The 22814-nt window shown below is 39.9% G+C and overlaps 1 protein-coding gene across 5 annotated transcripts in view; it reads left to right on the forward strand.

Moving 5' to 3' along the window:
• LDLRAD4 (low density lipoprotein receptor class A domain containing 4) overlaps positions 1 to 22814 on the forward strand; it is a 294851-nt gene that overhangs the window by 131776 nt on the left and 140261 nt on the right. For all 5 annotated transcript variants that reach the window (XR_008746606.1, XM_055800311.1, XM_055800309.1 and 2 more), the window contains one exon: positions 8060 to 8200. Coding sequence is in view for 4 of the 5 variants with exons in the window: in XM_055800311.1 (XP_055656286.1) it covers positions 8060 to 8200 (141 nt within the window). In the remaining variant the exon portion in view is untranslated. The remainder of the gene's footprint in view (positions 1 to 8059; positions 8201 to 22814) is intronic.

Here is a 22814-nt window from a genome sequence, read left to right on the forward strand (position 1 = left end):
GAAGGTTTAGCCATAAACGCCCAGCTTTCTGGGAAAGGTACTAAGGTGAATAAAATGGGTGACTCATTTTTTGGAAGGAGCTGAATAAGGACTGAGGAATTAAATAACAATTGATACAATAGAGTATTAGTTTGTAAAAAACATTGTATATGCCATACAATGCAAGCCATTGAGAGCAATCTGTTTGGCTGTACTGTGTGTATTATTTTTGTTTATATTTTTTGTTATGTGAATACTGGGGCACAGTCATCTGAATTACACTTCTTAGGTAATCAGACAAAGTGAAATCACTTTTAAAGTACATAAACTAACAGTGATACAGGATTCCTGAATACAGGAACATGCAAATCTCTGCAGATGTGGATTGGAGAACATGTGTTACAGATTATAAAAAAAACCTTGTCATTACTCACATTATTGTGCATTGCACAATTCAGATGCCATTGAGAAATGAAAGGGGAACTCTCTTGTCCATGAAAATCTGGAAGCCATGTTACAGTGGAAGCTCCATCACTGTCTTGTATCTTGAACATAGTAAATACATCCATTTCTCTTTCTGCACAGTATGCATAGGAAGACGTGTAAAAATAAGTGTCATCAGTATTAGGTTGATGTCTTCTGAACAGCCACTTGAATCATGGTACATTCTTGCCTGTGTTGTATCTTGTATGGAAAGTCAAGGTCTCAGGTATATTCTCGGACCCCTCCTTGCTTCAGTAACACTATGAGGTTGCAGACAGGAATGATATTTATTCTGTATTTCAGTACCTCCTAGGAGAGCTAACTGAAAACACTTCCTGCCTTAACAGGGGTCACAGTATTAAGTAATTTGACCTAATTGAATAACAGAGAATGTATTTTCCCCACCAATCATCACGTTTCCCCCAGCCCCCAGATAGTCCTCAGGAGCTGCAGTAACTGTTGTGTCCTCATCTGGGCCCGTTTTTAGGACTGCAGTCAAAACTTACCAATGTGTCTGTGAAGTGACATGGTTTACTTTGTATTTCTCTGGATTCAAAGGTTGTGGTGTTACCTGATAAAATGGTCTTATCTTGAGCCATTTGCTATGCAAACAATATTCCAAAGAAAAAACAAGAAGCTGCTATAGTAACATTTTTTTAAATTTTGTATTCCTCTACGTATGCAGCACTCTACGAACCTGGTGACACTGTGATTTTTAAAGATTCCTTAATATGAAAACCAGCTAAGATAATTTTGAAATATTTATCATAATTCAGGAATTCTTTGAATTATCATTAAGAAGAACTAGACATTTAGAAAATCTCATTTGCACATACCCTTTACTTCTCATCTGCACTTGCCCATGATAATGACATTGTGCTTGACAAAAATTATAAGGTACATATTTAATGTATTTTTAATCATCTCCTCATGTAATTTCACAACTGAAAACGAGAGTGTCATTATCTGAGTCACCAGTGCGCCTTCCCCATACTTGATTAGGAAAATCTCTGCTAGTATATATAGAAGTCAGGGGGCGGTGGGGGCTCCCCCAAGGTCTGTCAGGGCAGGGCCTGGCAGCCATGGCCCATCTCACCACCCCAGCCAGCAGCAGGGCATTGGGGGGCCCCAGGGCAGCCCCAACCCCGGGCAGCGCGTACCTCCCTGGGGTGAGGTGATGGCCTGGGACGTGAGCCCACAGGGGAGCTTGGCGTGCCATAGTGGACCCTGCTTCGCCACTGCATTGAACTGGGAGAAATGCACGGCCTTCTCATGGCTCATGGAAACCTGTCCCTTAGAGGCTGTTCCTTCTCAGGAGCTGGAGTGAAGGTGTTCCCTGTCCACCACCTTGGCGGCTGTACGCATCTGTCGTGGCACCCTGTGTCCTCCTTTCTGTGGGATCTGACCCAAGTGACTCATGGGTTGGAGTCAAGATTGTGACTCGGTTGAGTTGTTGGCACTGACACAGGTCTCTGAGGGGGGAAGCGCTGGGCACGTGATGCTGGAAGGACATTTCTGCAGAAGCTTTGTGGCTGGAGAAGGTGTCAGGCTGCTATGGCAGGGTTGTAAAGGAGGCTTTACACGAGTGCGGAGCAGGGGACACAATTCTCAAGTTTTGTTGAGAAGTTCTGGCATTTCAGCGCTGTGTGGGCTTAAACGGGCAGATCATTGCTAGGTCAGGAAAAATAAGTGGGTGGAAGGGCAGAAAATGCAAACCTGTACCCTGATACTGCCTTGCGGTTTTACGGTAAGATGATAGATAGATTTCATGAAGGTAGCAATAAAAGAAGCTTTCCTGTATTGGTCTTTCCCTGTGGTGGCAAAACCGGCCATCTGAGTGAGTCTGTGATGGTCTTTGAGATCACCTTGGAGAGGCTTCTCCATTTGTGCTGTGGTGGGAACTGTCCTCTCCTCTTTCTTGGAGAGACCTGCTCAGGGGAGCTGCTGGGCCCTGCTGCGAGGCTGCGGAGGCTCGCTGTATGGGCAGGACGGTGGCTGAGCCATAGCCAGTCTCCTGAACTTGGTGAAGACAGGAAAAAATTTCCAGTGTTGATGAAAACTCTTTTTATAATGCCCCTATGGACTCCAGGAAGAGACATTTCTGTTTCTTTTCGCACTGGAGACAGGTATACAAGGGGAAGAAAGATCACAGGCAAAACCTGACCTCACTGACAAATCTCAAAATAAAGGAGTTCTTTCAGTTGTCCTCATGACGTCTAGTGTAATTTTGGTCAGGCTATTAATTAAAGTAAGCTTAGTGGAATGCCCTAATGCCCTGAACTGGTGAACTGAACAGTGGATTTCACTACCTGTAAGAATATTGTGTTTGCTTCCTTCAGCTGCTGGCATAAATAGTACCTAGTTAAAGGGCATAGCTTCAGGCTTTGCCTTAAGAAGAAGATGAAAAGATAATTGCTGGATAAGCAAGAGAGCATGGAGGACTGCAAGAAGGTAGCAGCTCAGCAGATGAGACTGGTTTTGAACCAGTGACAATCTTCTTTCAGTCAGCCCAGTTTTAAGGCTGTAATCCCCCTGGGCAGAGGAGCTCTCTCAGTCTCCATGTTGCCTGACTGACAGCGGGGTCCCCTGTCCTGTGCGAGGCAGTGGGCAGTGAGGCAGGCCTTTGACCGTGGCTTACAGCTCTGCTTCTTACTCTGCATAAGCTGATCCGCTTTCATTTTTGCTGGTATTCTGCTTGGCATTCTTTTTGTGAAGTGTATTTTGTTTTGTAAAGGCCTATTTATCCCTCCCTTCCCTGCACCAATGGAGGTTTATTAGATCCTGTGGCAGCCTGCCATCTTCCTTATTAACCAAGCTTTTTCCCAAATAAACATGTTCCTTGTATACACTGCCTCCTATTTATGATTTACTTCCCATTATAAAGCTGCAATCTACAATATTAAAAATAATAGACAGATGTTTATCAGAGGTTGAACAGGGTTTTTTGTACTGACTCTGGTATTTGTGGTTTATATTTCTTTAATCTCTAGTGCAGTGCGCTTCCTCCCACCCTCCCCAATTTACTACTTTTGCCTCTTGCTACCCATATAACAGGTGACTGCTCTCTAAACATAAGTTTCTTTCAGGCTGTTACATGTTGCCCTATGAACAGGAGTATGAAGAAGTAAGGAAGCCTTTGTGTGAGAAATTAGAAATCAGGCCTTTATTCTAGAGATCTAGATCCACCTGGAGGCAGAGATTTTCACGGTGTACAGAGAGAATGCCAGCAGGGTATTTGATCACCCTCTGCTGGCTGTGCTGCCGGGGCTGCAACCAGTACGCTGGATTTTGGGAGAGTGCCTTTCTTTACACTCTAGTTAAGTGATTTAGGATTTCATTTTGTGCATTTGGACTGTGTTACTACAGTTTAGCCACAACAATTTGAGATCACTGGCTGCATATATAGCTTTTTTTTATTATTTGAATGGATGGAATAGAATTCCACCCCTGGGGCAGATAATCATCTCAGACCCGTTAAATAAGTAGCTGTGACATGCATCATAACAGCGGCCTAAACCACCATATTTTTTCAATATGACACTTTGTTGCTTTTTGTTTCCTTGGCCTGTGGTTGGACTTACATTACAAAACCAAACAGCACTTAGCTATAATTAAAAATGCCCTACAGTAAGTGGGATGACAGAACAATGGGAATGCTGTTCATATGGATGAAATCAAGTGTAAATGAAGTCTAAAAGAATTAAGTTGAATGCAAGGACAAAATTAACTTGTTGGGTAGGCACAGAAAGTGTAAAATAAGCCTACCCAGGACAGCAGATCCTGCATTTCACAATAAAAAACTCCAAACAGAGGAATTTTTTGTATCATGAAGCAAATCCATCTTTTGCTGTTGCAGCTGAAACATAACCTTCAATTAACTATTTAAAATGCAGTCATATATTAATGGATATTTGTATGTAGAGAGTTTACACTGCAAGCATCTTACCTTGAGCATGTGAACAATATACTTATTTATACTATTTGCATGCAGTTTATAAAAATAGGAAATGTTCATATTAGTGTTCTTAGTATTCCTCCTTTTTTTCAACATGGAATCATGTTTATGAAAACTTTATGTTGAAGAATCAGTATATTGTCAAGATAAATTTTAAAATTATATAGCATATATAATTGCAAACATATTAAGATGTAATTATAAGAAGGGCTGGGGTTTTTTTCAACCTCCAGCTGTCATCTTGCTTCAGGTTTAGCTCTAGTCAGAGCCTTGCTGACCAACCTACTGATGTTTCACTAATTGCCACTTGAAAATGAAAAGGAAAACTGCCTAGCTTTGAAACATTATTCATGAAAAGGATCGTGCTGGCTTGTTTTCAGAACAGGAGCTTTCCCCCTCTTCTTGTCTAGACAGGCCAAGTACAAGACTTTGTACTGAAAAAGGCTCTCTGGTGTGTCATTAGGCACATTGGTCTACTCTGGAGTGGTCTGGATTTCCCTGTTGAAGTGTTTTGAGGCCACTCCTAGTATTCTGGTACAGACCTCGGCAGGTTTATTTACCAACTTTCAGTTTGATGATACTGTTAATATTTCCTTTCTACTCTCTCCATCAGCCTGACTTTGATCTACCTTGCTTTACAAGGAGGGGTTCTCTTCTGGTTTGCTTAAAAGCACACTCTGTTTAAATGCATTTACTATGCAAACTACTTTAAGGTACTGAATTTTCATTTACAAGTAACAAATACCTGATGCTAAATATGTTCTGTGTTCAGAAGTATCTGTATTTTCATTGAATGATCTAATTTGTCCCACAATACATTTTTTCCTTTGAGTATTTCCTTCAGATTTCCACAGAATGTGATTATGCAGGCTAAGTTGTAAACTTTTGTGTCCTCCATTAGACATTAAATTTTGTTAGATTTACAAGTTGCTTTTGCACATGATGTGGGTTGATCCTGGCCAGCAGCTAAGCACTTGCATGGCCACTCACTCACGACCCCCTCCCACCCCACAGGACAGGGGAGAGAACAGGAAGAGTAACAGCAAAATTACACTTTTACTAAGTGAAGGAAAGAGGAAAAAAACTCAAGTCATTTAAAGGCAGTCACTCACCACCTCCCACAAGCAGACCGATGCCCAGCCAAGTCTCTGAACAATGGGAAGACAATTTTGATGTGGTCTGCTATCTAGGACAAAAAACACCCCACTCTTAAAGCACAAATCCTTCCTCTTGTTAATCCTCTTACGGTAATGTTAGTTAAAAACCAGAATTTTAACACTTTAATAGAGCTACTAAAGATGTAATACTTTGTTTGGTCTTTTGTCTGAAGACTGTATAATCTAGTGGCAAACAGAAACCCAGAGTTCTTAGCTGTAATTGCTTTTGAGGTGTCATCTTGCCTGAGCATTTATCAGCCATGGAGGAAGCGTGGAAAGTTTTACATTAACACTCAACACAAAGACACAGGAAAGAATTAAATAGTGTGGCCAAAGTAACACGTCCAATGTTCTAACTTCAAGCAATATAGCGTTTGATATTTGTCTTTCAAATAGAAGCAGTATGTCCTTTACCACTTTAATTTCACCCTGTTATATTCCTTATTTAAGGAACCTGGGAAGTTTGAACCCTTTCAAGGCGACTTTTCTAATCTTCTAAGGCAGCTTTGTTCTTTTCTTGTTCTAGTTTCTTACTTCATGAAGTTGCAGAAATTAGTATTAAAGTGTTGCTTTGTCAGATTGTTAATATTGAGGCCGATTTGTTTAGTCTCCTTTCCAAAAGTAACTGTTAATGACCTTCTTAGTTCCTTGGGTTTCAAAGGCTTACTCTGTTTGGTTATAATTTTTTTTATGCTCTATACTCAAAACAGAAAACTCAAGGCCTTAAATGTCTCTTCAGTTCTTTGTTGTAGCAGAGAAGGACAGGGTGATAAAGGAACAGAGAAAAATATTTTGTTTGTACAGTATTTTATTGTACAATTGGAATAGTTAGAGTACTGCAGGGTTGGACTGAAAAAGCTTAAATCTTGAGGACATTTTTTAGGCAAACACTGATTTTTAAGTGCAGTTTGACCAAATGAAATAGAAAGATAGATTTTTTTCACAGGAAATATTTTTTTTCTTGCGCAGCATTTTAAGGCTTTTATTTGTATTCCTAAGCAGCATTTTATATGTTATGCATGTGGATACATATATTTTTGTAGCAGCAGATTCTTGGTGGTATGTGTACCAAAATGTCATTAAAACTCTTGATGAAAAGTGTTCAGAGTGAAGTCCACAAATCACTTTTACCTATAAGTAAATTTGCTAAGAAAATAATTTCATTCCATTTCCCATTTTATTTTTCCTCTCCCTTGCTATTACCATGCTTATGTTACACATCAGATACGCGTGGGTAAATATCACATCTCAGTAACTGTTTCAGGGGCTTTTTAGAGTTAGAGATCCTGTTGTCTCAGTTCAGAGTTAAGTCCAAGCCTGTTAAGATTAAAGGAAAGTCTCTTGTTGATACTGTTGAAGATGAACAAATGCTGTCCCTTTGCTGGGAAGGACCAGTAATCATCTCTCTGAAGCAGAATCAGCCAACCCAAACTGCAGCCTTAGGGAAGTCCAGGGTTCAGGGAATGGCACTACTTTAAGAACTACTTGTGAGTGTTTCTAATTCTGTCTGCTTTGCCTCTGCTTGTGAATGATAATCGCCGGGATTTGTCAACATGCTGGAAGTGTAATCATTAAATTATAATTTTTCTAGATATAATATGTCTTTTGTTCTATATGTGTAGTTTATTTAACTTTGGAACAAGCCTAGTGAGAAAGCTTTTTATAATTGCATGTGTATTTCTGTGAACGTTTCTTGATTATATCTCAAATACTTACTATTAAAGTATACTTGGTCTCATAGGAATTATTCTTGTGACGGAGCTATATTTAGGGGAAACCATTCATTTTTTTGTAATGAACAAAATGTGAAAAATACAGCATGTCTGCATATAGCATTCATATACTTTATAGAGGTTTTAGAAGTTTACTGACTTTGTGAAGCAAACTGGCTTGTGGGAGTTCAATGTGCAGACACGGAATGCTTGATTAATTAGTTGGGAGACTGGGAAATTTGCTTTGGAAAGGTAGTTAAGGAATAATCGTCTGTGTCTGGAAGGATTGTTCCTGGTTACAAACTATAATGTTGCATTACACCTGATGCTGTTTTATACTGTGCAAGACTTTTTTTAATGTGGGACAATTATTATTTTTATTCATAGTTCTGTCTTGACCCAAGTATGCAAGGTGCCACACAGACATGTATGAGAATATGGTCTTTGTCCGAAGTGAACTGTAATCAACATGAACTACAAAAAAAAAAATAATTGTCTGTTTATTAAGAAGACAAAGTTGAATTTCCCCAAATGGCAAATCTGGTTTACCAGTGGGTTGATTACGGTGATCTGCAATGTGTCATGTATGTATTTGTATGTGCAATGCTACAAATAATACATATAATATTTTGGTGTTGAAATGCTAAAGACCCATCCACCATGATAGCATCTACTTGAAAAATACTGCCTTTAATGTCAGTCATTCTAGCAGTGAAGAAAGTAAGCATCCGTTTCCTCACAAATTTTTGTTTTGGTTTCTTTTTGCCTTTCAGAGTGCAAATTCACCTGCGCCAGTGGTAAATGCTTGTATCTTGGTTCATTGATTTGTAACCAACAGAATGACTGTGGGGATAACAGTGATGAAGAGAACTGTCTGCTTGTAACAGAGCATCCACCTCCAGGCATCTTTAGCTGTAAGTACTGGCTCTTTGTGTGCATCCGTGTGTGTATATATGTCGAATACTTCTGTTTAGCTCAGAAATCAGTCTGTTTGGAGACTTGGTCTGCAGTGTGATACCTAGGGAGGATGAGATGAAGTAAATACCATTTTTCTCTTAACCAGCAGTGATTTGTAACACACTTTCCCTATGTTCCTAAAGCCTGAAAATTGTAGTTATGCAAAGGAAGTTTGTGCTGCAGACGTTGAGGTTGTAATTGTACAGATCATGTGTGGCTTCTGAGAAAGAAGCGTAAATATCTAAATGATTAAATAATTTGTTCTCCAAGGTTCTAAAAAATATTTTATGCTTTGTCTGTGTGACAGTCTTTATATGCTATTAAGACTATTAAGAAAGTTGTAATCTTTTCAGTTATCATTCCTGTTAATCAAATATATTTTATTAGTGCTGAGATGAACATCATTTGGTAGGTCACTGAGCTTTTGTATGTATATATTTAAAACAGCTTAATTGCTATTCTTTGGGGCATGAATTTCTCACAGAGTACCAGAGTTTATCACCAGAATTGCTCTCTTAGTAATTTTCCCTCAGTGTTGTACACTGAAACCAAACTTTGATTTTTGTGTTTGTATGTTCTACAGTAATTTATTTTTAAACCACAATTCAGCTTTCTGGATGGGGCAGAAATTTTCCAATAATGCTTCTGGTGTACAAGTACAACAGAAGTGCCATTATGCTACTTACTGCTTTCCAAATGGTTTGGCTCTGCCAGTACTGACATCCCTCAGCATGCGATTTCACCTCTGGTTGTGACTGTGGCTTAGGAATATCTGTGTTGTTATGTTGTTATTAATAATAGGGATTATATTAAACAGCTTGTATCTGTAATTTTTGTAACGAACGCATGTGCCACTAAGGAGGATAGAATCACAGAGTGGGTTCGTAATAGAAGACGAAATCTGGTGGTGAATATGCCTTTCCTCCTCTGCCCTCTCACGTCCAAATGAACGTGTTTCTAAATGTACTGCAAAAGTTTTTAAATCTTGTACTTCCCAGTACTTTGGTGTGTCTGCAGTGATTTCAGAGGTTTTGAAATAACAATGGCCTACATAGGCTTTTATGTTACTTAATTTTATTTTTCTTCTGATTTGTTGGGGGTTTTCTTGTTTTGGTTTTTTTTTTGTTGGGTTTTTTTTGAGTGGAACTCTTTCCAAAGCCCCAGGACTAGCCATACATAGGCTTTGGTGAGGGGTCCAGACATGTATTTCCCCGTGAACTTAGGCTAATATTGGCTTTTGAGTTGTAAAAAAGTTATACCTTACTATTTGTTTGCAAGACATGTAAGCATATCTTTAAAGTTCAAATAGAGGAATTTTTTGATGGGAACACTGTACAGCTCTTCTCTTAAACCAGGCCAGCACAGCTGTTTGTCCGAAAGGAGCCATGTGGTAGCATGTGGTGGCAGATGGAAGGACGGACTTTGGTGACAAGCAGTTGGAACACTGCAGGTGGTGGCCCTGTGTGGCTGCAGTGTGATGGTGGCACCCTGTAAGTTCCTAGGTGGAGGTCCTGGGTGGACTTCCCAAAGCCTCTTTCAACTTGGGGTCTGATATCCAGGGCACCGGTGGTTTTTCAGTACCCCTCTGTGCTGGTGGCAGCTGTGCAGTAGTCGCAGCAGTGTGTTGGCACCATGTGCTGGCCGCCTCCTCAAAAGGCCTTTGGACTGTAGAAATTGTTACGTGCTTGATCCAGGATCTGCAGATTTCCTGGTCTTCCCTTAAGTCACATCTGTCCCCTTCGGCATTGCAGCAGGTCACGAACATGAAGACAGGCATGCCTGAAAGGGAGTGGTGCCAGTTAGCTGGCTGGTCATCCCCCTCACCTCCAGCAGCGTGACGTTTATCTGGACCAAACCCAACAAACTGTGTCTCTAAAAAACCTTCAGCAGCAGGTTTCCTCCTGCTTGCACAGGAACTTCGACTTCTGTGTTTCATGATCCTGTCTCTGTAAAGTCATGCAGGTCAACGTGGCAGCATTTCTCTTTCTTTCCAGTGGATTTGGAGAAGAATAGTTTACTTCCTTCTCAAATCAGCCTTTTACAAATATGAAGACTGTTACTACCCATCTGTCAGTTACCCTCTGGGAGGTAAAAAAAAAAACCAAAAATAAACCCAAGTTCCTTCACAATAATTATGTTTCCTCAAATCTGTTATACTTGTTCATTTTCTCTGATTCCTTCTAAAATACGGTGTCCAATAGTCCTGCTACTTCAGTCCTCCCCAGTGGTGAGTGAAGAAGAATTATTAGGTAAACAGTCTTATTAAGTCACTCAAGAACTGTATTTGCTGGTTTTGGAACAGCATTTCAAATGAGGAGTTTGTAGAGGAAATACTTGATTTATTGCTAGGAGCATTTGGAAGTGTGTAACCTTTTGCTTACCTTGTAGCAGAGAGCCATTCATTATTTGTTGCATTTGGGGATATTGATAGTGACTGTACTTTTTAATTGCAATAGGGACTGTGTGACAAGTGCTGTTTATTTATTTTAAATAAAAAAACCCAAAACCCAGTGAAACAGGGTCCTAATGGGTGAAACAAAGAGGAAAAATATCGAAGCCAGATGGAAAAATAATATAACCGTAAAACAATATTTAAATCAAATTAGGATTAGTGATGTTTATCATGTCCTGGCTATTAAACAGGCTGCTACATGGTATAAATCAGTGCCAGTTGGTTATAGGAAAGAGCATTATTATGGATGTGGCAGTTGGTTGTGTCGGCTTATTCCAGCCCTGAAAAAATGTGGAATACTTGTTGAAGTGAGGTCCCCGGGCCTTCGAGGGATGACATGTTGAATTAAGAAACCTGTGCATGCTTTTGCTCAATGATTTTAATGGGAATCCCTACCAGCATATATGTGCTTGAAATGTCCCAGCTAACGAGGCTACCTCCCCACACAGAAGTACATACATTCATTGGCATCTGATCAGTGACAAGACATAATACAGCTCAATAAGAAGAAAATGAGTTTAAAACAAAAATCGTTTGAGGTATTTTAAAGCAGGAATTTCTGGTCAGTGTTACATATCAGCTCTATTCTTGCATCTTCTTGCTTGTGCACAGCTCCTGAATGGGGAAGAAACTGTTGGAAGGAGCCACACATTAAGTGTGTGCTGGTCCGCATCTGAGCAGGGTGGCCTGTTTCTCCCTGGGACTGCTCTTGTATTTACCTAGAGCACATTGGCACTCCTTTGGTATCCCTTCCCTTCTGCTGTTTCTTCAAAGAATCCCTTTCTCATACTGTATTGAAACCTTCTATCTTCCCATGGTGGAAACAATATTCATCTCATTTCACAGTAACACATAGACTGCCCCAAACGATGTCTAAATAAATAATTTTTCATATGGAAGTTCTGCTTTCATTTGTTTAAGCAGTATATGCCATGTTAGCGGTAGCCCATATTTCCAAGCTACTGAAGCATTTCTCATTTGTGCTCTTGCCAGCAGCCAAATCCAGAATGTCTCATTGGAGCTTATTGTTTAGTTAAGTTGCATGAGCAGTGGTATAGAAAGATATTTTTTGTGGGTGACCTGCTCCCTGGATCTCGTGATTATAGCAGACGCTCTCTCATTGTGTTTGAGTTTAAATCTCCCAGACCTGGTGTTTCTCTCTCCTTGCTATTGTTATCTGGCACCAGTGTGAAGTCTGTTAATTCAGTCTTCTAAATGTTGCTGTTGAAGTCAATAAGATGTCTCACATTTACAAAGTTAAAAAAACCATGTATTTCTGCAGCCCTTTGGTTTTATTAATTTTCCTCTGCTGACTTGTAGGGAGTTTTCCTTATGCTGCTACATGGGCAGTTCAGTCTGTATAGCACACAGAAGATGGAGGGCCGCAGGGGGAAATCTGCAGCAGCTCCAAGGTGTGTTAAGAGTCTGATTTTAGACAACACAAGCTGCAGTCCAGCAAGTTGCTCAAAATACATCCTAAGGCATTTAAGCCAAACATGTTAAGGTAACAGCTTGCTTGGTTTGAATTGGGATTTTTAACATGGGTTTGGTGATGCATGTCGAAGCGCAGCTCGCCCTCCTCGGTGAGGATGCTCCAGTGTTACTGCACGTTTCCCCACAGGTAGCCTGGTGCAAAGTAGCCCTTGTCACCTTCTGGTAGGTCTACTTTCTGTTCTTATTTTCATCAGCTATAAAGACTTATTGATTGAGATAATGGTGGTAACTGTTCTTTTAACACTACTTGGAGGTCCAGGGTGTATTTAACAGCACAAAGCCACAGTGGGAAAAATGAGATGAAGGGTAGGATTTTAAACATTGCAGACTTGGCCTTGGCAGCAGCTTGCTGTTCCACGTGACCTGCAAAATTTGGACTCTGAGGAATTGAAACAATGTGCCTGCTTCTAGCAGGACACAGTTCATTTGTTCAAGCATTTCTCTTTGTTTCACAACAAATGATCATACTGCCTTGTCCTGCTAAAAGTAAATTAGATTTTGAAATGGGAAGCATGTCTGTTTGCAGCATCTGCGTTGTCTAATTGAGAAGGGTTGCAGTGATGGAGATTTTAGTTCTTTAATTGTTTGGTAGAAAACAGTACAGGTAGCTAGCTCTGCTGTGATCTGTATATGTTTGTGGGCATATGAAACACAAATATTGACATGCATGAGAATTTGAAGAATAAAGGAGAGCAAATCCTTCTTGTCATGTGAAAACTGTCTACATCAAATTTCAAGTTGTCAGCATTGATGGAGGTGATGTGTCATGGCTGTTTTGGCATAGAATAGTTTGCTGTGGGAGTTCATTTTCCTCTGCAAGGTAAAAAAACCCCAAACAAATCAAATATATAGCTCTCCCTTTCACCACCCCCACCTACTTCTGTCAGCTCTGAGCCTTGTAGGGATCTACAGGGGGTTGGAGAATGATTCTGTTTTAAAAACAAAAAGCTCAATCAAAGGAAAATATTTTGTTTAAAGAGACCTTTGGCATCCCCCTCTGACTGTGACACTGAATTTGCGCAGATAAAAACAACCGCTTAGATTTACATTTTGATTGTGCTTCTGCTTTCATGTATGCCAGGCTGTCCCACTTCAGGTGAAATTTATCCATTTCTTTAAATATTTAGCAGTCTAGCGTTGATGTTAATGAAAGTCTGGCACTGCTATTTTGAGCATTGCAACAATGATAGTAATTTTCAGTGTCAGATTACTGCTTCTTAGAGGAAAAGGGAGATGGGAGGAGGGAAGAGCAGGGGGGGTGGTGGAAATTGTTTCGGGTCTAATAGAGTTTGTCATCAGCCTGGCTGTGCCAGACAGATGGATCATGAATACTGTCTAGACGCTCTCTGCCTGAGTGGAGCTGTGGTCTCTAAGGACAAGCAATGAGACGCCGGCTTAAGTGACTGGGGAAAGTCAGGACATGCTCCCCTCTATAATCAGATGGCGATCTGGGCTGATCCTGCCCTGCCGGGTGGGGGGAGAGGCCCCACTGGTGCTGGGAGCTGGTCAATACTGATCTCAGTTGAAACTTGGCTATTACGGGGCTTTAGGGGGGAGAGGACAGGGATGGTGTTACGACGCTATTGATTTCAGCTGCATCTGCCCAGGGACTGCCGGGTCATTTGGCTGGGAGTATAGATCTAGGGAGGGGGTGGATTGGGAGAGCCATCATCTGGCCATAAAGTACATGTGTAAAACTGCATGGTCATCTGTATTTATTGATTGGTTTAGTCACAGTATACCCTTGAAAATGCTTAGTTACTTGCTAACTTTTTCTTGATTTGGCCCACTTGTTCAGAGGGTTTCAGCTCTGCTCCCTACCTGGGGCTCCATATGTGTTAATGATTGGACTCAGTGATCTTAAAGGTCTTTTCCAACCTAAACAACTCCATGATTCTATGTCCCCTGCTGTTAAGATGAGGTTACATGAGGCTGCCTGCAGTTTGGAAAGGGGAAGCTGTGTTAACAAGGTGAGACCTGTAGCCTAGGGCAGATCTTGTGCTTTTTAGTGGTCTTCTCATGCTGTTACTTGTCCTTTCCCTGTCACTAAGCACAATTAATGATTAGGAAATAGAAAATTCTGATGTAGACAGAGTGATAAATATTTTTTGACTGGTGGAGTTATCATAAAAACTTAATTTGGTACATATGCTAACTTACTTAAAAAGCAAGAGGTTCTCTGGGTTTTGTATCACAGAACAAGACATGGCATTCTGGATTTTAGTTCTGTGTCTATATAACTAAATACTGGGTGGGTTTTATTTAGGAAATCCAGTTGGCTTTCAGCCTATAGTGAAGTCTGGTTTCTTAAAGTGCTGTAAGCAGGTTCTGTGCTTTGTTTTGAAATAATTTAATCTTTACATATTTTTGAAGCACAGCATGGAACATTAGCAGTTTATAGGAGCATGAAAATTTGGAAAAAAAGAAGGTAAATTTTCTGTTTTCCTTTAATATTTTGTACTTATTTTTAAAAATACTGCCTTTCCTGGTGTTTAATGAATGAAGTAGAATGCTGGTCCCATGAACTCTGTAATAAAACTGCAGTGGAATTCAGTAACGCTAGAGTTTACCCCTTCTTCATTTGAAGCCTTACAGTATTAACAGCTCGGACAAGCCAGACACACATGTATGTGGCCAATAACAACCATGAAATATGCTGGTACAACGTCAGGTATTTGCATTTGCTTACAAACAGGGCTGAACTCTGCTCCTGCTAAGGAATTTCCATTTCACAAAGTTTCCAGATGAACATTAATCATATTTTTACAGTTAATGAGAAAAGACATAAAAGCTCATAGTGCCCTGCAGATGAAAATGTGGGAATTTCAATAGCTCTGAAATGCTGTATCATTCATTGACAAAGTGTGTTAAGTCAGTTGTATCACCTTTAATCAAGATCAAGATACAACATTTGTTAGAACTGTTTTTGTTCTTCATACACATTTCATTCATCCCTCCTTCAATTCCTGTTAGCTTTTAGAAACTTCATCTAGTACTAATTAGTACAATTATACCTGGTATTGCTTTTGCTTTCTCCTGTTTCCTTTTTCTGCTACTGGTTTCTTACAGAAGCAAAAGAGAATTTCAAGTGCTCAGAGTGTACAGTGTATTAAAATCTTTCATTCAAAGACTGATTTTTATGTATCTGAGAGAATGCCTAAACTTCAGGCTGGAAATCTCCAAAGCAGTAGTGCCAGGCATGATGTGACTTTCTGTCTTGGAGGTTTGCTGTCTCTCTGCAAGAGACAGGAGCTCCTTGTGGACTGCTGTGAAGAAGGGAGATGGCCTCCCATAGGCTCTGAGCGCACCATTTCTCACACTGTCTTCTCCATCAGAAGTGCATGGTAGCAAAAATATTTCGTAAGTGCAGGCCTAAAACTAAAGTACAAAACCCACAACACAGTATCCTACCGCAGGCACAATTCTCGCCCTGGAGAGACGACGAGAATAAACTGTAAGGCAATTATTTTCAGACATTATTTCAAGTAGAACTAGTAGGTGCTTAAACACCAGATCAGAAATCATACAGAGTGGAACTGAGCAACTTTTGTTGATGTTATTTTTCAGTCCACATTAGTAAGTATTGTTCATTGCTGTCCTTCCTCTCTACTTTTTCATTTGCAGGGGTCGCACTGTACAGTGCACTACGAGCTGCCTGGCTAAATCACTGTAAGTTTTAGATGCAGCTCTGAAATCCTGTGTGAGTTTTAAAGCAGCTGGTGTCCCTGTCATTCATGCAATTCACATTGATTGTCACTGGTAAATGCCCATTAGGAGCACTCCAATTGTGCTGTGTTTGCACTTGACTAATACAAGCCTACAGGAGCAGTCACAAACTTTCTTCTGTACAGCATTGGAAGCTGTTCAGGTGCTTTGGTAGCATGAAGGTTACTTATATTTTCATATGCTTTAAAGTGTTTCAGAGAATGTGCTTTTAGGCAGCTTCTTTTTAAAACAAAAAATAATTAAAAAAACCCCTCTCACAACAAAGGGACCTGGAGTCAAACTAGACCACCTTCCATCTCTAGGAATGCTGCAGACTTGTGATCTTTGATTGCTTTTCATTTGGCAGATACATATCTGACCCTTCATCTCCAGAAACTCTTCATCTCCCTGATGAAATGAAGCACCTTAATTTTTCTGAATCAGACTCATCTCCTCCTTCTGTTTTAAAGTAACATCTGAGATAAAGGTGAATTGGGAGTTTGCTTGTATGTCCTGGGAATAAATGCACACTGAATATTTTCTGTCAGAAGTTTCTGTGTAGCTTAACCTAGAGCATCATGTTCATACTCAAAGATATTCATGCATTTCAGTTATCTCTATGGCCAGTATTGTGTGTGAAATTACGTTTTACATATCATGTAGTGTTTAACCAAAGCATGTTGCTTTGGCCATTAGTGTGCAGCTATTTTTCTCAAACTGGGAAGTGTGAGAAACCCTGTTTTCTCCACAGTTTTGCAAGTGCTTGAAACTGGTGTAAGCCAGTGTTGCCCCTTGTAGTTGCTCCCTCATTTGTCCATGTGCAAATGTTTGTGTAGCCACACAGGAGTTGGGTTGGAGACCTCATCTGGTTCTGATGAAACTTCCACTTTGTTGTGGCTGGTGTCATGTCTTTGATTCTATTCTCAGCAAAACTGTGCAAACTCTTATGCTGGCACAAAGAAGAGGACAGTACAAGTGGTTCCATTTAGTGATGCTTTATCCTTGACTGGTTTAAGGTTTCCATGAAACAGTAGTGTTGTTAAATTCCTTAGTCCTTGCCTCACTAAAGCATATACTGAAAGACCTTTTCCTGAATACAGGAGAGTTTGGGAATTAAGAGCTAATTGTTGTTTTCCCTCTTCTCCCCCATTCTGAAAGTCTCATCATTTGTCACTTTTTGTTACAGAGAAATGAAACAGAAGAATGAAACAACAGAAGGGGGTCTCTCATGCCCGTTCATGGGCTTGGGTTCATTAAGAATGAACCCATGCTAGTAGATGCTAAATGCTTAACATCTCAATAACAAAGTCCAGTTTGGCTTAAGACATGAGGCTTTATTGGAATAATGTTAGCTAGTTAAATGAGTTCATAGGAACAGCTGTCTTGGGTTGTATCAAAGGCCCAGCTAGCCCAATACTGAATCTGGCACCGGCCAGTTGCAGATGCTAAGTGAAAGACTATAAGCAAATGAAACAAAACAGTTGTGCTTTTCCCAGTAAACCAGGTTCCTTGGAGGAATGCTACACTGCTCTGCATAAGGAGCATGGGATTTCTGTCCTCCTGAGAAAATTCAACATTTAGAAAGGGAAGGAAGTGAGGTAAAGAGCAAATGTCTCTTTTCAGAAGTGTAAGAATGAGAGAAGAGCCTTCCAACCCTTTGCTAGCCAATAGATGTGTGGGCGCATTGGTTTCTTCAATATTCATCACGTGCTTTTCATGTTGAGGCACTTTGAATGTAGGATGCAAACTTGAAAGTGCTGAACTCATGTCAACCCGAAAGACTGTTTGCCTGGTCTTTTCACTTATGTTGCAAGGAACAATTTTTTTTTTTTTCTCTCATCAAATATTTTGAATTTTGAAAATTTCAAATTTGAGAAATATATTTCTCAATATCTCAAAATATTTCTCAAAGCTTACTGGTTTTTCTGATGGGTGGTGAGGTTCTTTCGGACAGGATTTGCGGACTGTGTGACAGCTTTATATTTAATGGTGAACCATGTTCATCGTGTGATGAGAGTAGGCTTATAGTTGGCTTCGATGTTACAAAACCCAAACGCATGCACAAAACCTGTTGCAGGTAGAAAACAGTTGTCACCTGGGACTGTGTGGCATACAGGCATCAGATACTGTGGGAGTGCATATGTGTATATGCCAGCAGGCTAGCACTCATTTTTTGTTTTATTTACATGCATGTTGTATGCAAATGTAAGGAGTGAATACTAACCAGTTGGCATTTAGGAAAAATATCAGCCGCACAGGAAGATCTGTACCTCAGCTCCTATGAAATCATAAATGGGGATTTCTGTCTCAGTTTAAAAATACCCACTCTTTTTAATTAAAGATTTAGGGTTGAAATCAAGGCTAAAATATTTTTTCATTGTCTGTTTAGACCATAAATGAAACAGTTGACCAACTGTTGATACTGAGCCACTGTTAAGAGCTAAAAGAAAACAGATCAGGAGAGTGAGTTGTTAAAGTCATTGCATTTTGATCTGATAAGTGAGTTTTCTCTAATTTAGCAATACTATCGAAGAGGCTAGAGTGGTATGTAGCACAGCATTAGTCCAACCATACGTGATAAGATCACAGCTCTATTTTCTTTCCAGCAGTATTGCTACACTGGTGGCTTCCTCTTTCTTTCTCAGATTTCTCCTTCTTTCCTTCTGTTTCAGTATTGCTGTGTAATAGCTTCATAAAAGTTAGACAGATTAAGGACCTGGGGGTTGTAGAGATAATAATGACGCACTATGTGAATATGAGTCTGGCACCTAGTAGCACCTTGGTAGAAATAGGAAGCTGTGATCACAGTATTAAAATATGCTAACAAGCTGAAGGAGCTAATGGCTTGAATTTTTACAGTGCAGATGTTCAATCCAGCACTTGTGCTGAATACAATAACAAATGTGTGAGGGCTGATGGTGATATTACTGTGTTCTTGGCAGCACAGTCCTCCAAAACTATCTTTCTTTCTTTGATATTTTATCAAGATTTAGAATGTTCTTTTTTGTGATCTAAGATAACGAATGTGTGCATAAACAAATTGTTATGGCTAAGGCTGGTTAGGCAAGGGTTGTCTTTATTCAAACGGGATTCTGTAAGAATGGGTGTACCCCTGTGTGTCGTGGTGGGGATCAGTATCGCGGTTCTTGGATAGTTCATGCTCTGCATCTCCTGCTGAATTTCAGATAATTTTATTGTTGTTGATTTCAAAACCTAGCCCATCTGGCCAGAATAAACCATCTGGTTTGAGAAACTGTAGAGCCACGGTCTGATGTAAGGGTCATCTCCCTGTGCTTTCCAGAGGAGAGTCAGTCAGTAGTCTCCTGGAGAACAGTCACAGGGGCCTGTATTCCACTCCAGTACCTCAGCCTGGCCACCCACCTCATGGTATTTCACATATTCGGGTCTCTTCCTTCATGTTCCATGCTTTGCAGCTAATGCCCAAAGTGAATATTGCTATGCTGCAGAACCTTTCAACTGTTTCAGTAGCAAATGATCTTGACTTCTTTCCAGCAGACTCTGATATTCCTGAAGAAATTACCATGTGTACCAGTCAAAGATTTCCTAGACGTTGTTGGGAATCATTATGTGGCAAACCTGAAACCTGCCTTTTTTTTTTTTTTTTTCCCTCCCTGGCAAAGGTGCTGGCTTGTTTGTTTCAATTACCAGGATGAAAGGTGCATGTGTCTTTTGTTTGTAATAAGCTGCAGCTCTCACTGTGAATACCTGTCACTTCTGATAGCCTATTACAATGCACATGATCAGTCAGCTGGCTGTGGGTATTTGGGGCTGGCGGTGCTCCTCCGCAGTTGCATTTACTATACTATGTAATGCAGGTTTCAAACCATGTCCCCTTTTGTCAATCCTATTAGATGAAGTATGGGTAGAATTAATTCCACTGATGTTATAAAACTAAATGAAGGACTGAAATGATATGAGGAATGGAAGACATGGTGATCAGTGAATAGGTCTTGCCAAGAGTTCCAGGTTTGCTTGGCATCTCTGCCACAGACTTCCTCTGCAAACCTGATGAAATCATTATTGTTTTTCTTCCTTAATGTCTTTATTTATAAAATTGAGATAATGATGTTCATCTACTTTGCAGAAGTAATAAAAGAAGATGAAAATTTTATGTGGTTGAAAAACATGCAAAGAGATGTTAAGCTGTAATAACCTCGGAAAATGGGTATTATACTGCAAAAAAACCCAACAATAAGCTGACTGTGAGAATTTTTAAAAAAGTTTAGAAAGCATGTGCTTCATGTTGTGTATTAACATTAGCACATACTGTCCAATATTAATAAATTTATCTTTGATTTTTCACTTGTATGTCAACATGTAAGAGCAAGGAAATAGATATGCTAAAGAGTTTCTAAGTAGACACATAAAAAGTTAATTTGCATTAAAATTTGACTAGAGACAGAAGAATAGGAGTAAGTTTTATCAGTCAACTATAATTCCACAACTGGAGCAGAATATCTAAAAGAAAGGTGAATGTAATGCAATGTAATGATATTTGGTTGTGTGTTAGGGAAGTCTGAAGAGGTATATCAGAAGGATTTAATCAAATGAGGTCAGCCATGAACAGAATGATGGATGAAATTCAATCTTGATTAATGCAAAGTAATTCATACTGGAGGGCAAAGTATGTGCTATTAATACAGTTTATTGGATCCTAATTAATTGTGTAGTTTAAAGAAAAAGGACCAAAGTATCACTACAAAGGGCTGAATGAAGACCTCTTTAGAGAATATGGTTGTGGTCAGATAAAATATTTTGAATCAATAAAAATAGGATGTGAAATGTTGTGATGCTGTGACATAAATCAACATTTCACCTTTATCTAGAATGCTGTGTTCAAGTGTTGCCACAGCACAGAAACATGCTGCAGATGTAGAAAACATGGGAAAACAGCAGAAAGAAGTTGTGAACAGACTTTTGATATGAATAGAGACCAGAAAGCTTGGAATTGTTTACTAGTGAGGCTAGGTAAAGAGTGGGGAGATAAAAAGGTACACAGAATTGTGAGTGTTGAACAGGAGGTGGGTCTGGAACTTAGGCTGTATTATAAGATTAGAAGATGGCTCAGTGCAGTAGTTGAAAGCTGATAAAAAACAATTTTTTCCACACATCCTGTCTTTAGGCTGTATACCTCATTATTGTGCAGTGTTATTGAGGCAAGAATTTAGCAATAATTAAAGAAAGGAAGCCTCTGAACTCTAGAGTCCACTTGTGTGCAATCTATCCAGAGAGGAGTAGTTAGGAAATGTGTAAGGCTGAGGTTTCAGTCTTTTGGAGAACTGAACATCCTACTCCAGGAGAACAATGCGTAGATTGCCATGTGTGGTGTGAGACTGAAGTTCATTGTAAGTGACTTGGAATAGTGCTTGTGTGCAGCTATGATCAAAGTCCTTAGGTGCAGTTTCACTGACTTAAGTAATACTGATATTGCATGTGACAGCCTTCCGTCATATCTTATAAAGCAGAAATCTGGACTGTCTTGTGTATGTTTTTCATAGAAGGTGGTTAACTAGCGAGGCTGGCAGATGGAGTTGCTCAACAAGTGAAAACTGTGGTTATCTCTGCCAGCCAGTGTTGAATTACCTATTGCACACCAGGCTCTAGCCCTGGGAGGGGTGTTGAGCACATCCCCAGTGCAGGAGAGCACACTGGTGGGAAACACGTACTAGGAATTGCAGAGGAAGCTGGTTTAAGCAAGCAAGGTTTAGAATTAAATGTGTTGCAATATGGATTGGTATTTAATTCTTTGAAGCTTCTTACAGCCCTTCTTCCATTAGGCTTGTGTAGTTAATAAACCAGACCTTCAGAAATGTTTACTCGTTACATGTAATGTACTGAACTCCGTATGTCAGTGTTCAGCAGTAATGGACACCATTTGTAGATCTTCTGTTCTTGCAGGAGGTGATAATAGTTTCCTTGCTTATTGCAACACAAGCTGTCCATTAATTAGGACTTTCAGAGAGAAATGTGTGTAGGCTGTGAACATGCAGAGTGATGCAGAGAGGTGGAAAACAGGTGTTTGGTCATATATGCACCAGCCAGCTATTACTCAGATACCATCCGTTGTCTAATTAGCGGCTGGAATGTTGAATAATATTGGTGGTTGTGCGATTGCTGGAGTGCAGTCCGGCATCTGGTTTTCACACTTGTCTTAATCTCTACATGGTACTTAAGTAACATGCTTCTATTAAAATTGTTTTGAAAATGAGGTATCTAGAACTTACTTGTTACAGCAGATTAATTTCTTGGTGCAGACTACTGAATGTGTAGGGCCATCAGCTTTTTGTACCCTTTAAGGGACAGCATTGGGTTAACACGGGGGAGGAAACCTGACTCATCCATTTTGCTTCCTGTCATGCTAATGAACCCGATGTGTGCCATCTCAACTTTAAACTACCCCCTTGATGGTTCTCACTGTACCTTTTTCAGTGAAGAGTCAGCAAAGAGCAGCCAATTTCTGAACTGCCATAGCTGAGGGAAGTATGTGGTAATATTACCTGTATGATGAATGGCTCCTTAGGAAAACTATTGCAATTTATCTAAAGTTCTTATTTTTATTGTATTGTCTCTTAAGAATTTCAGTACAAAGTATTAGTATTTCCAGTGGCTATATGCCCTAAAAATACATGCATGCATGCATGCACACACGTGTGAATATATTCTTGAACAGTCTTTTTACTTTTGTTAAGTCCGGATCTGTGATACATTTCAGCCCTGCCCGTTATTACAGGAACAGGCAGTAACAGCACAACTAGTGTGGCTGCACTGGGGCTGTAAGATACCTACTACTGTACTGTATTCCGGGTAAAAGGCACATCTGTAGATCGGAAAGAGTGACTCCAGATTTGCTGCCAGAACGTAAACACAGAGATGATTTTTGTCTGATACCGTTTCTGCAT

Source organism: Falco peregrinus, chromosome 3 (assembly GCF_023634155.1).
Source record: "Falco peregrinus isolate bFalPer1 chromosome 3, bFalPer1.pri, whole genome shotgun sequence".
In the NCBI taxonomy this organism is placed as follows: Eukaryota; Metazoa; Chordata; class Aves; order Falconiformes; family Falconidae; genus Falco; species Falco peregrinus.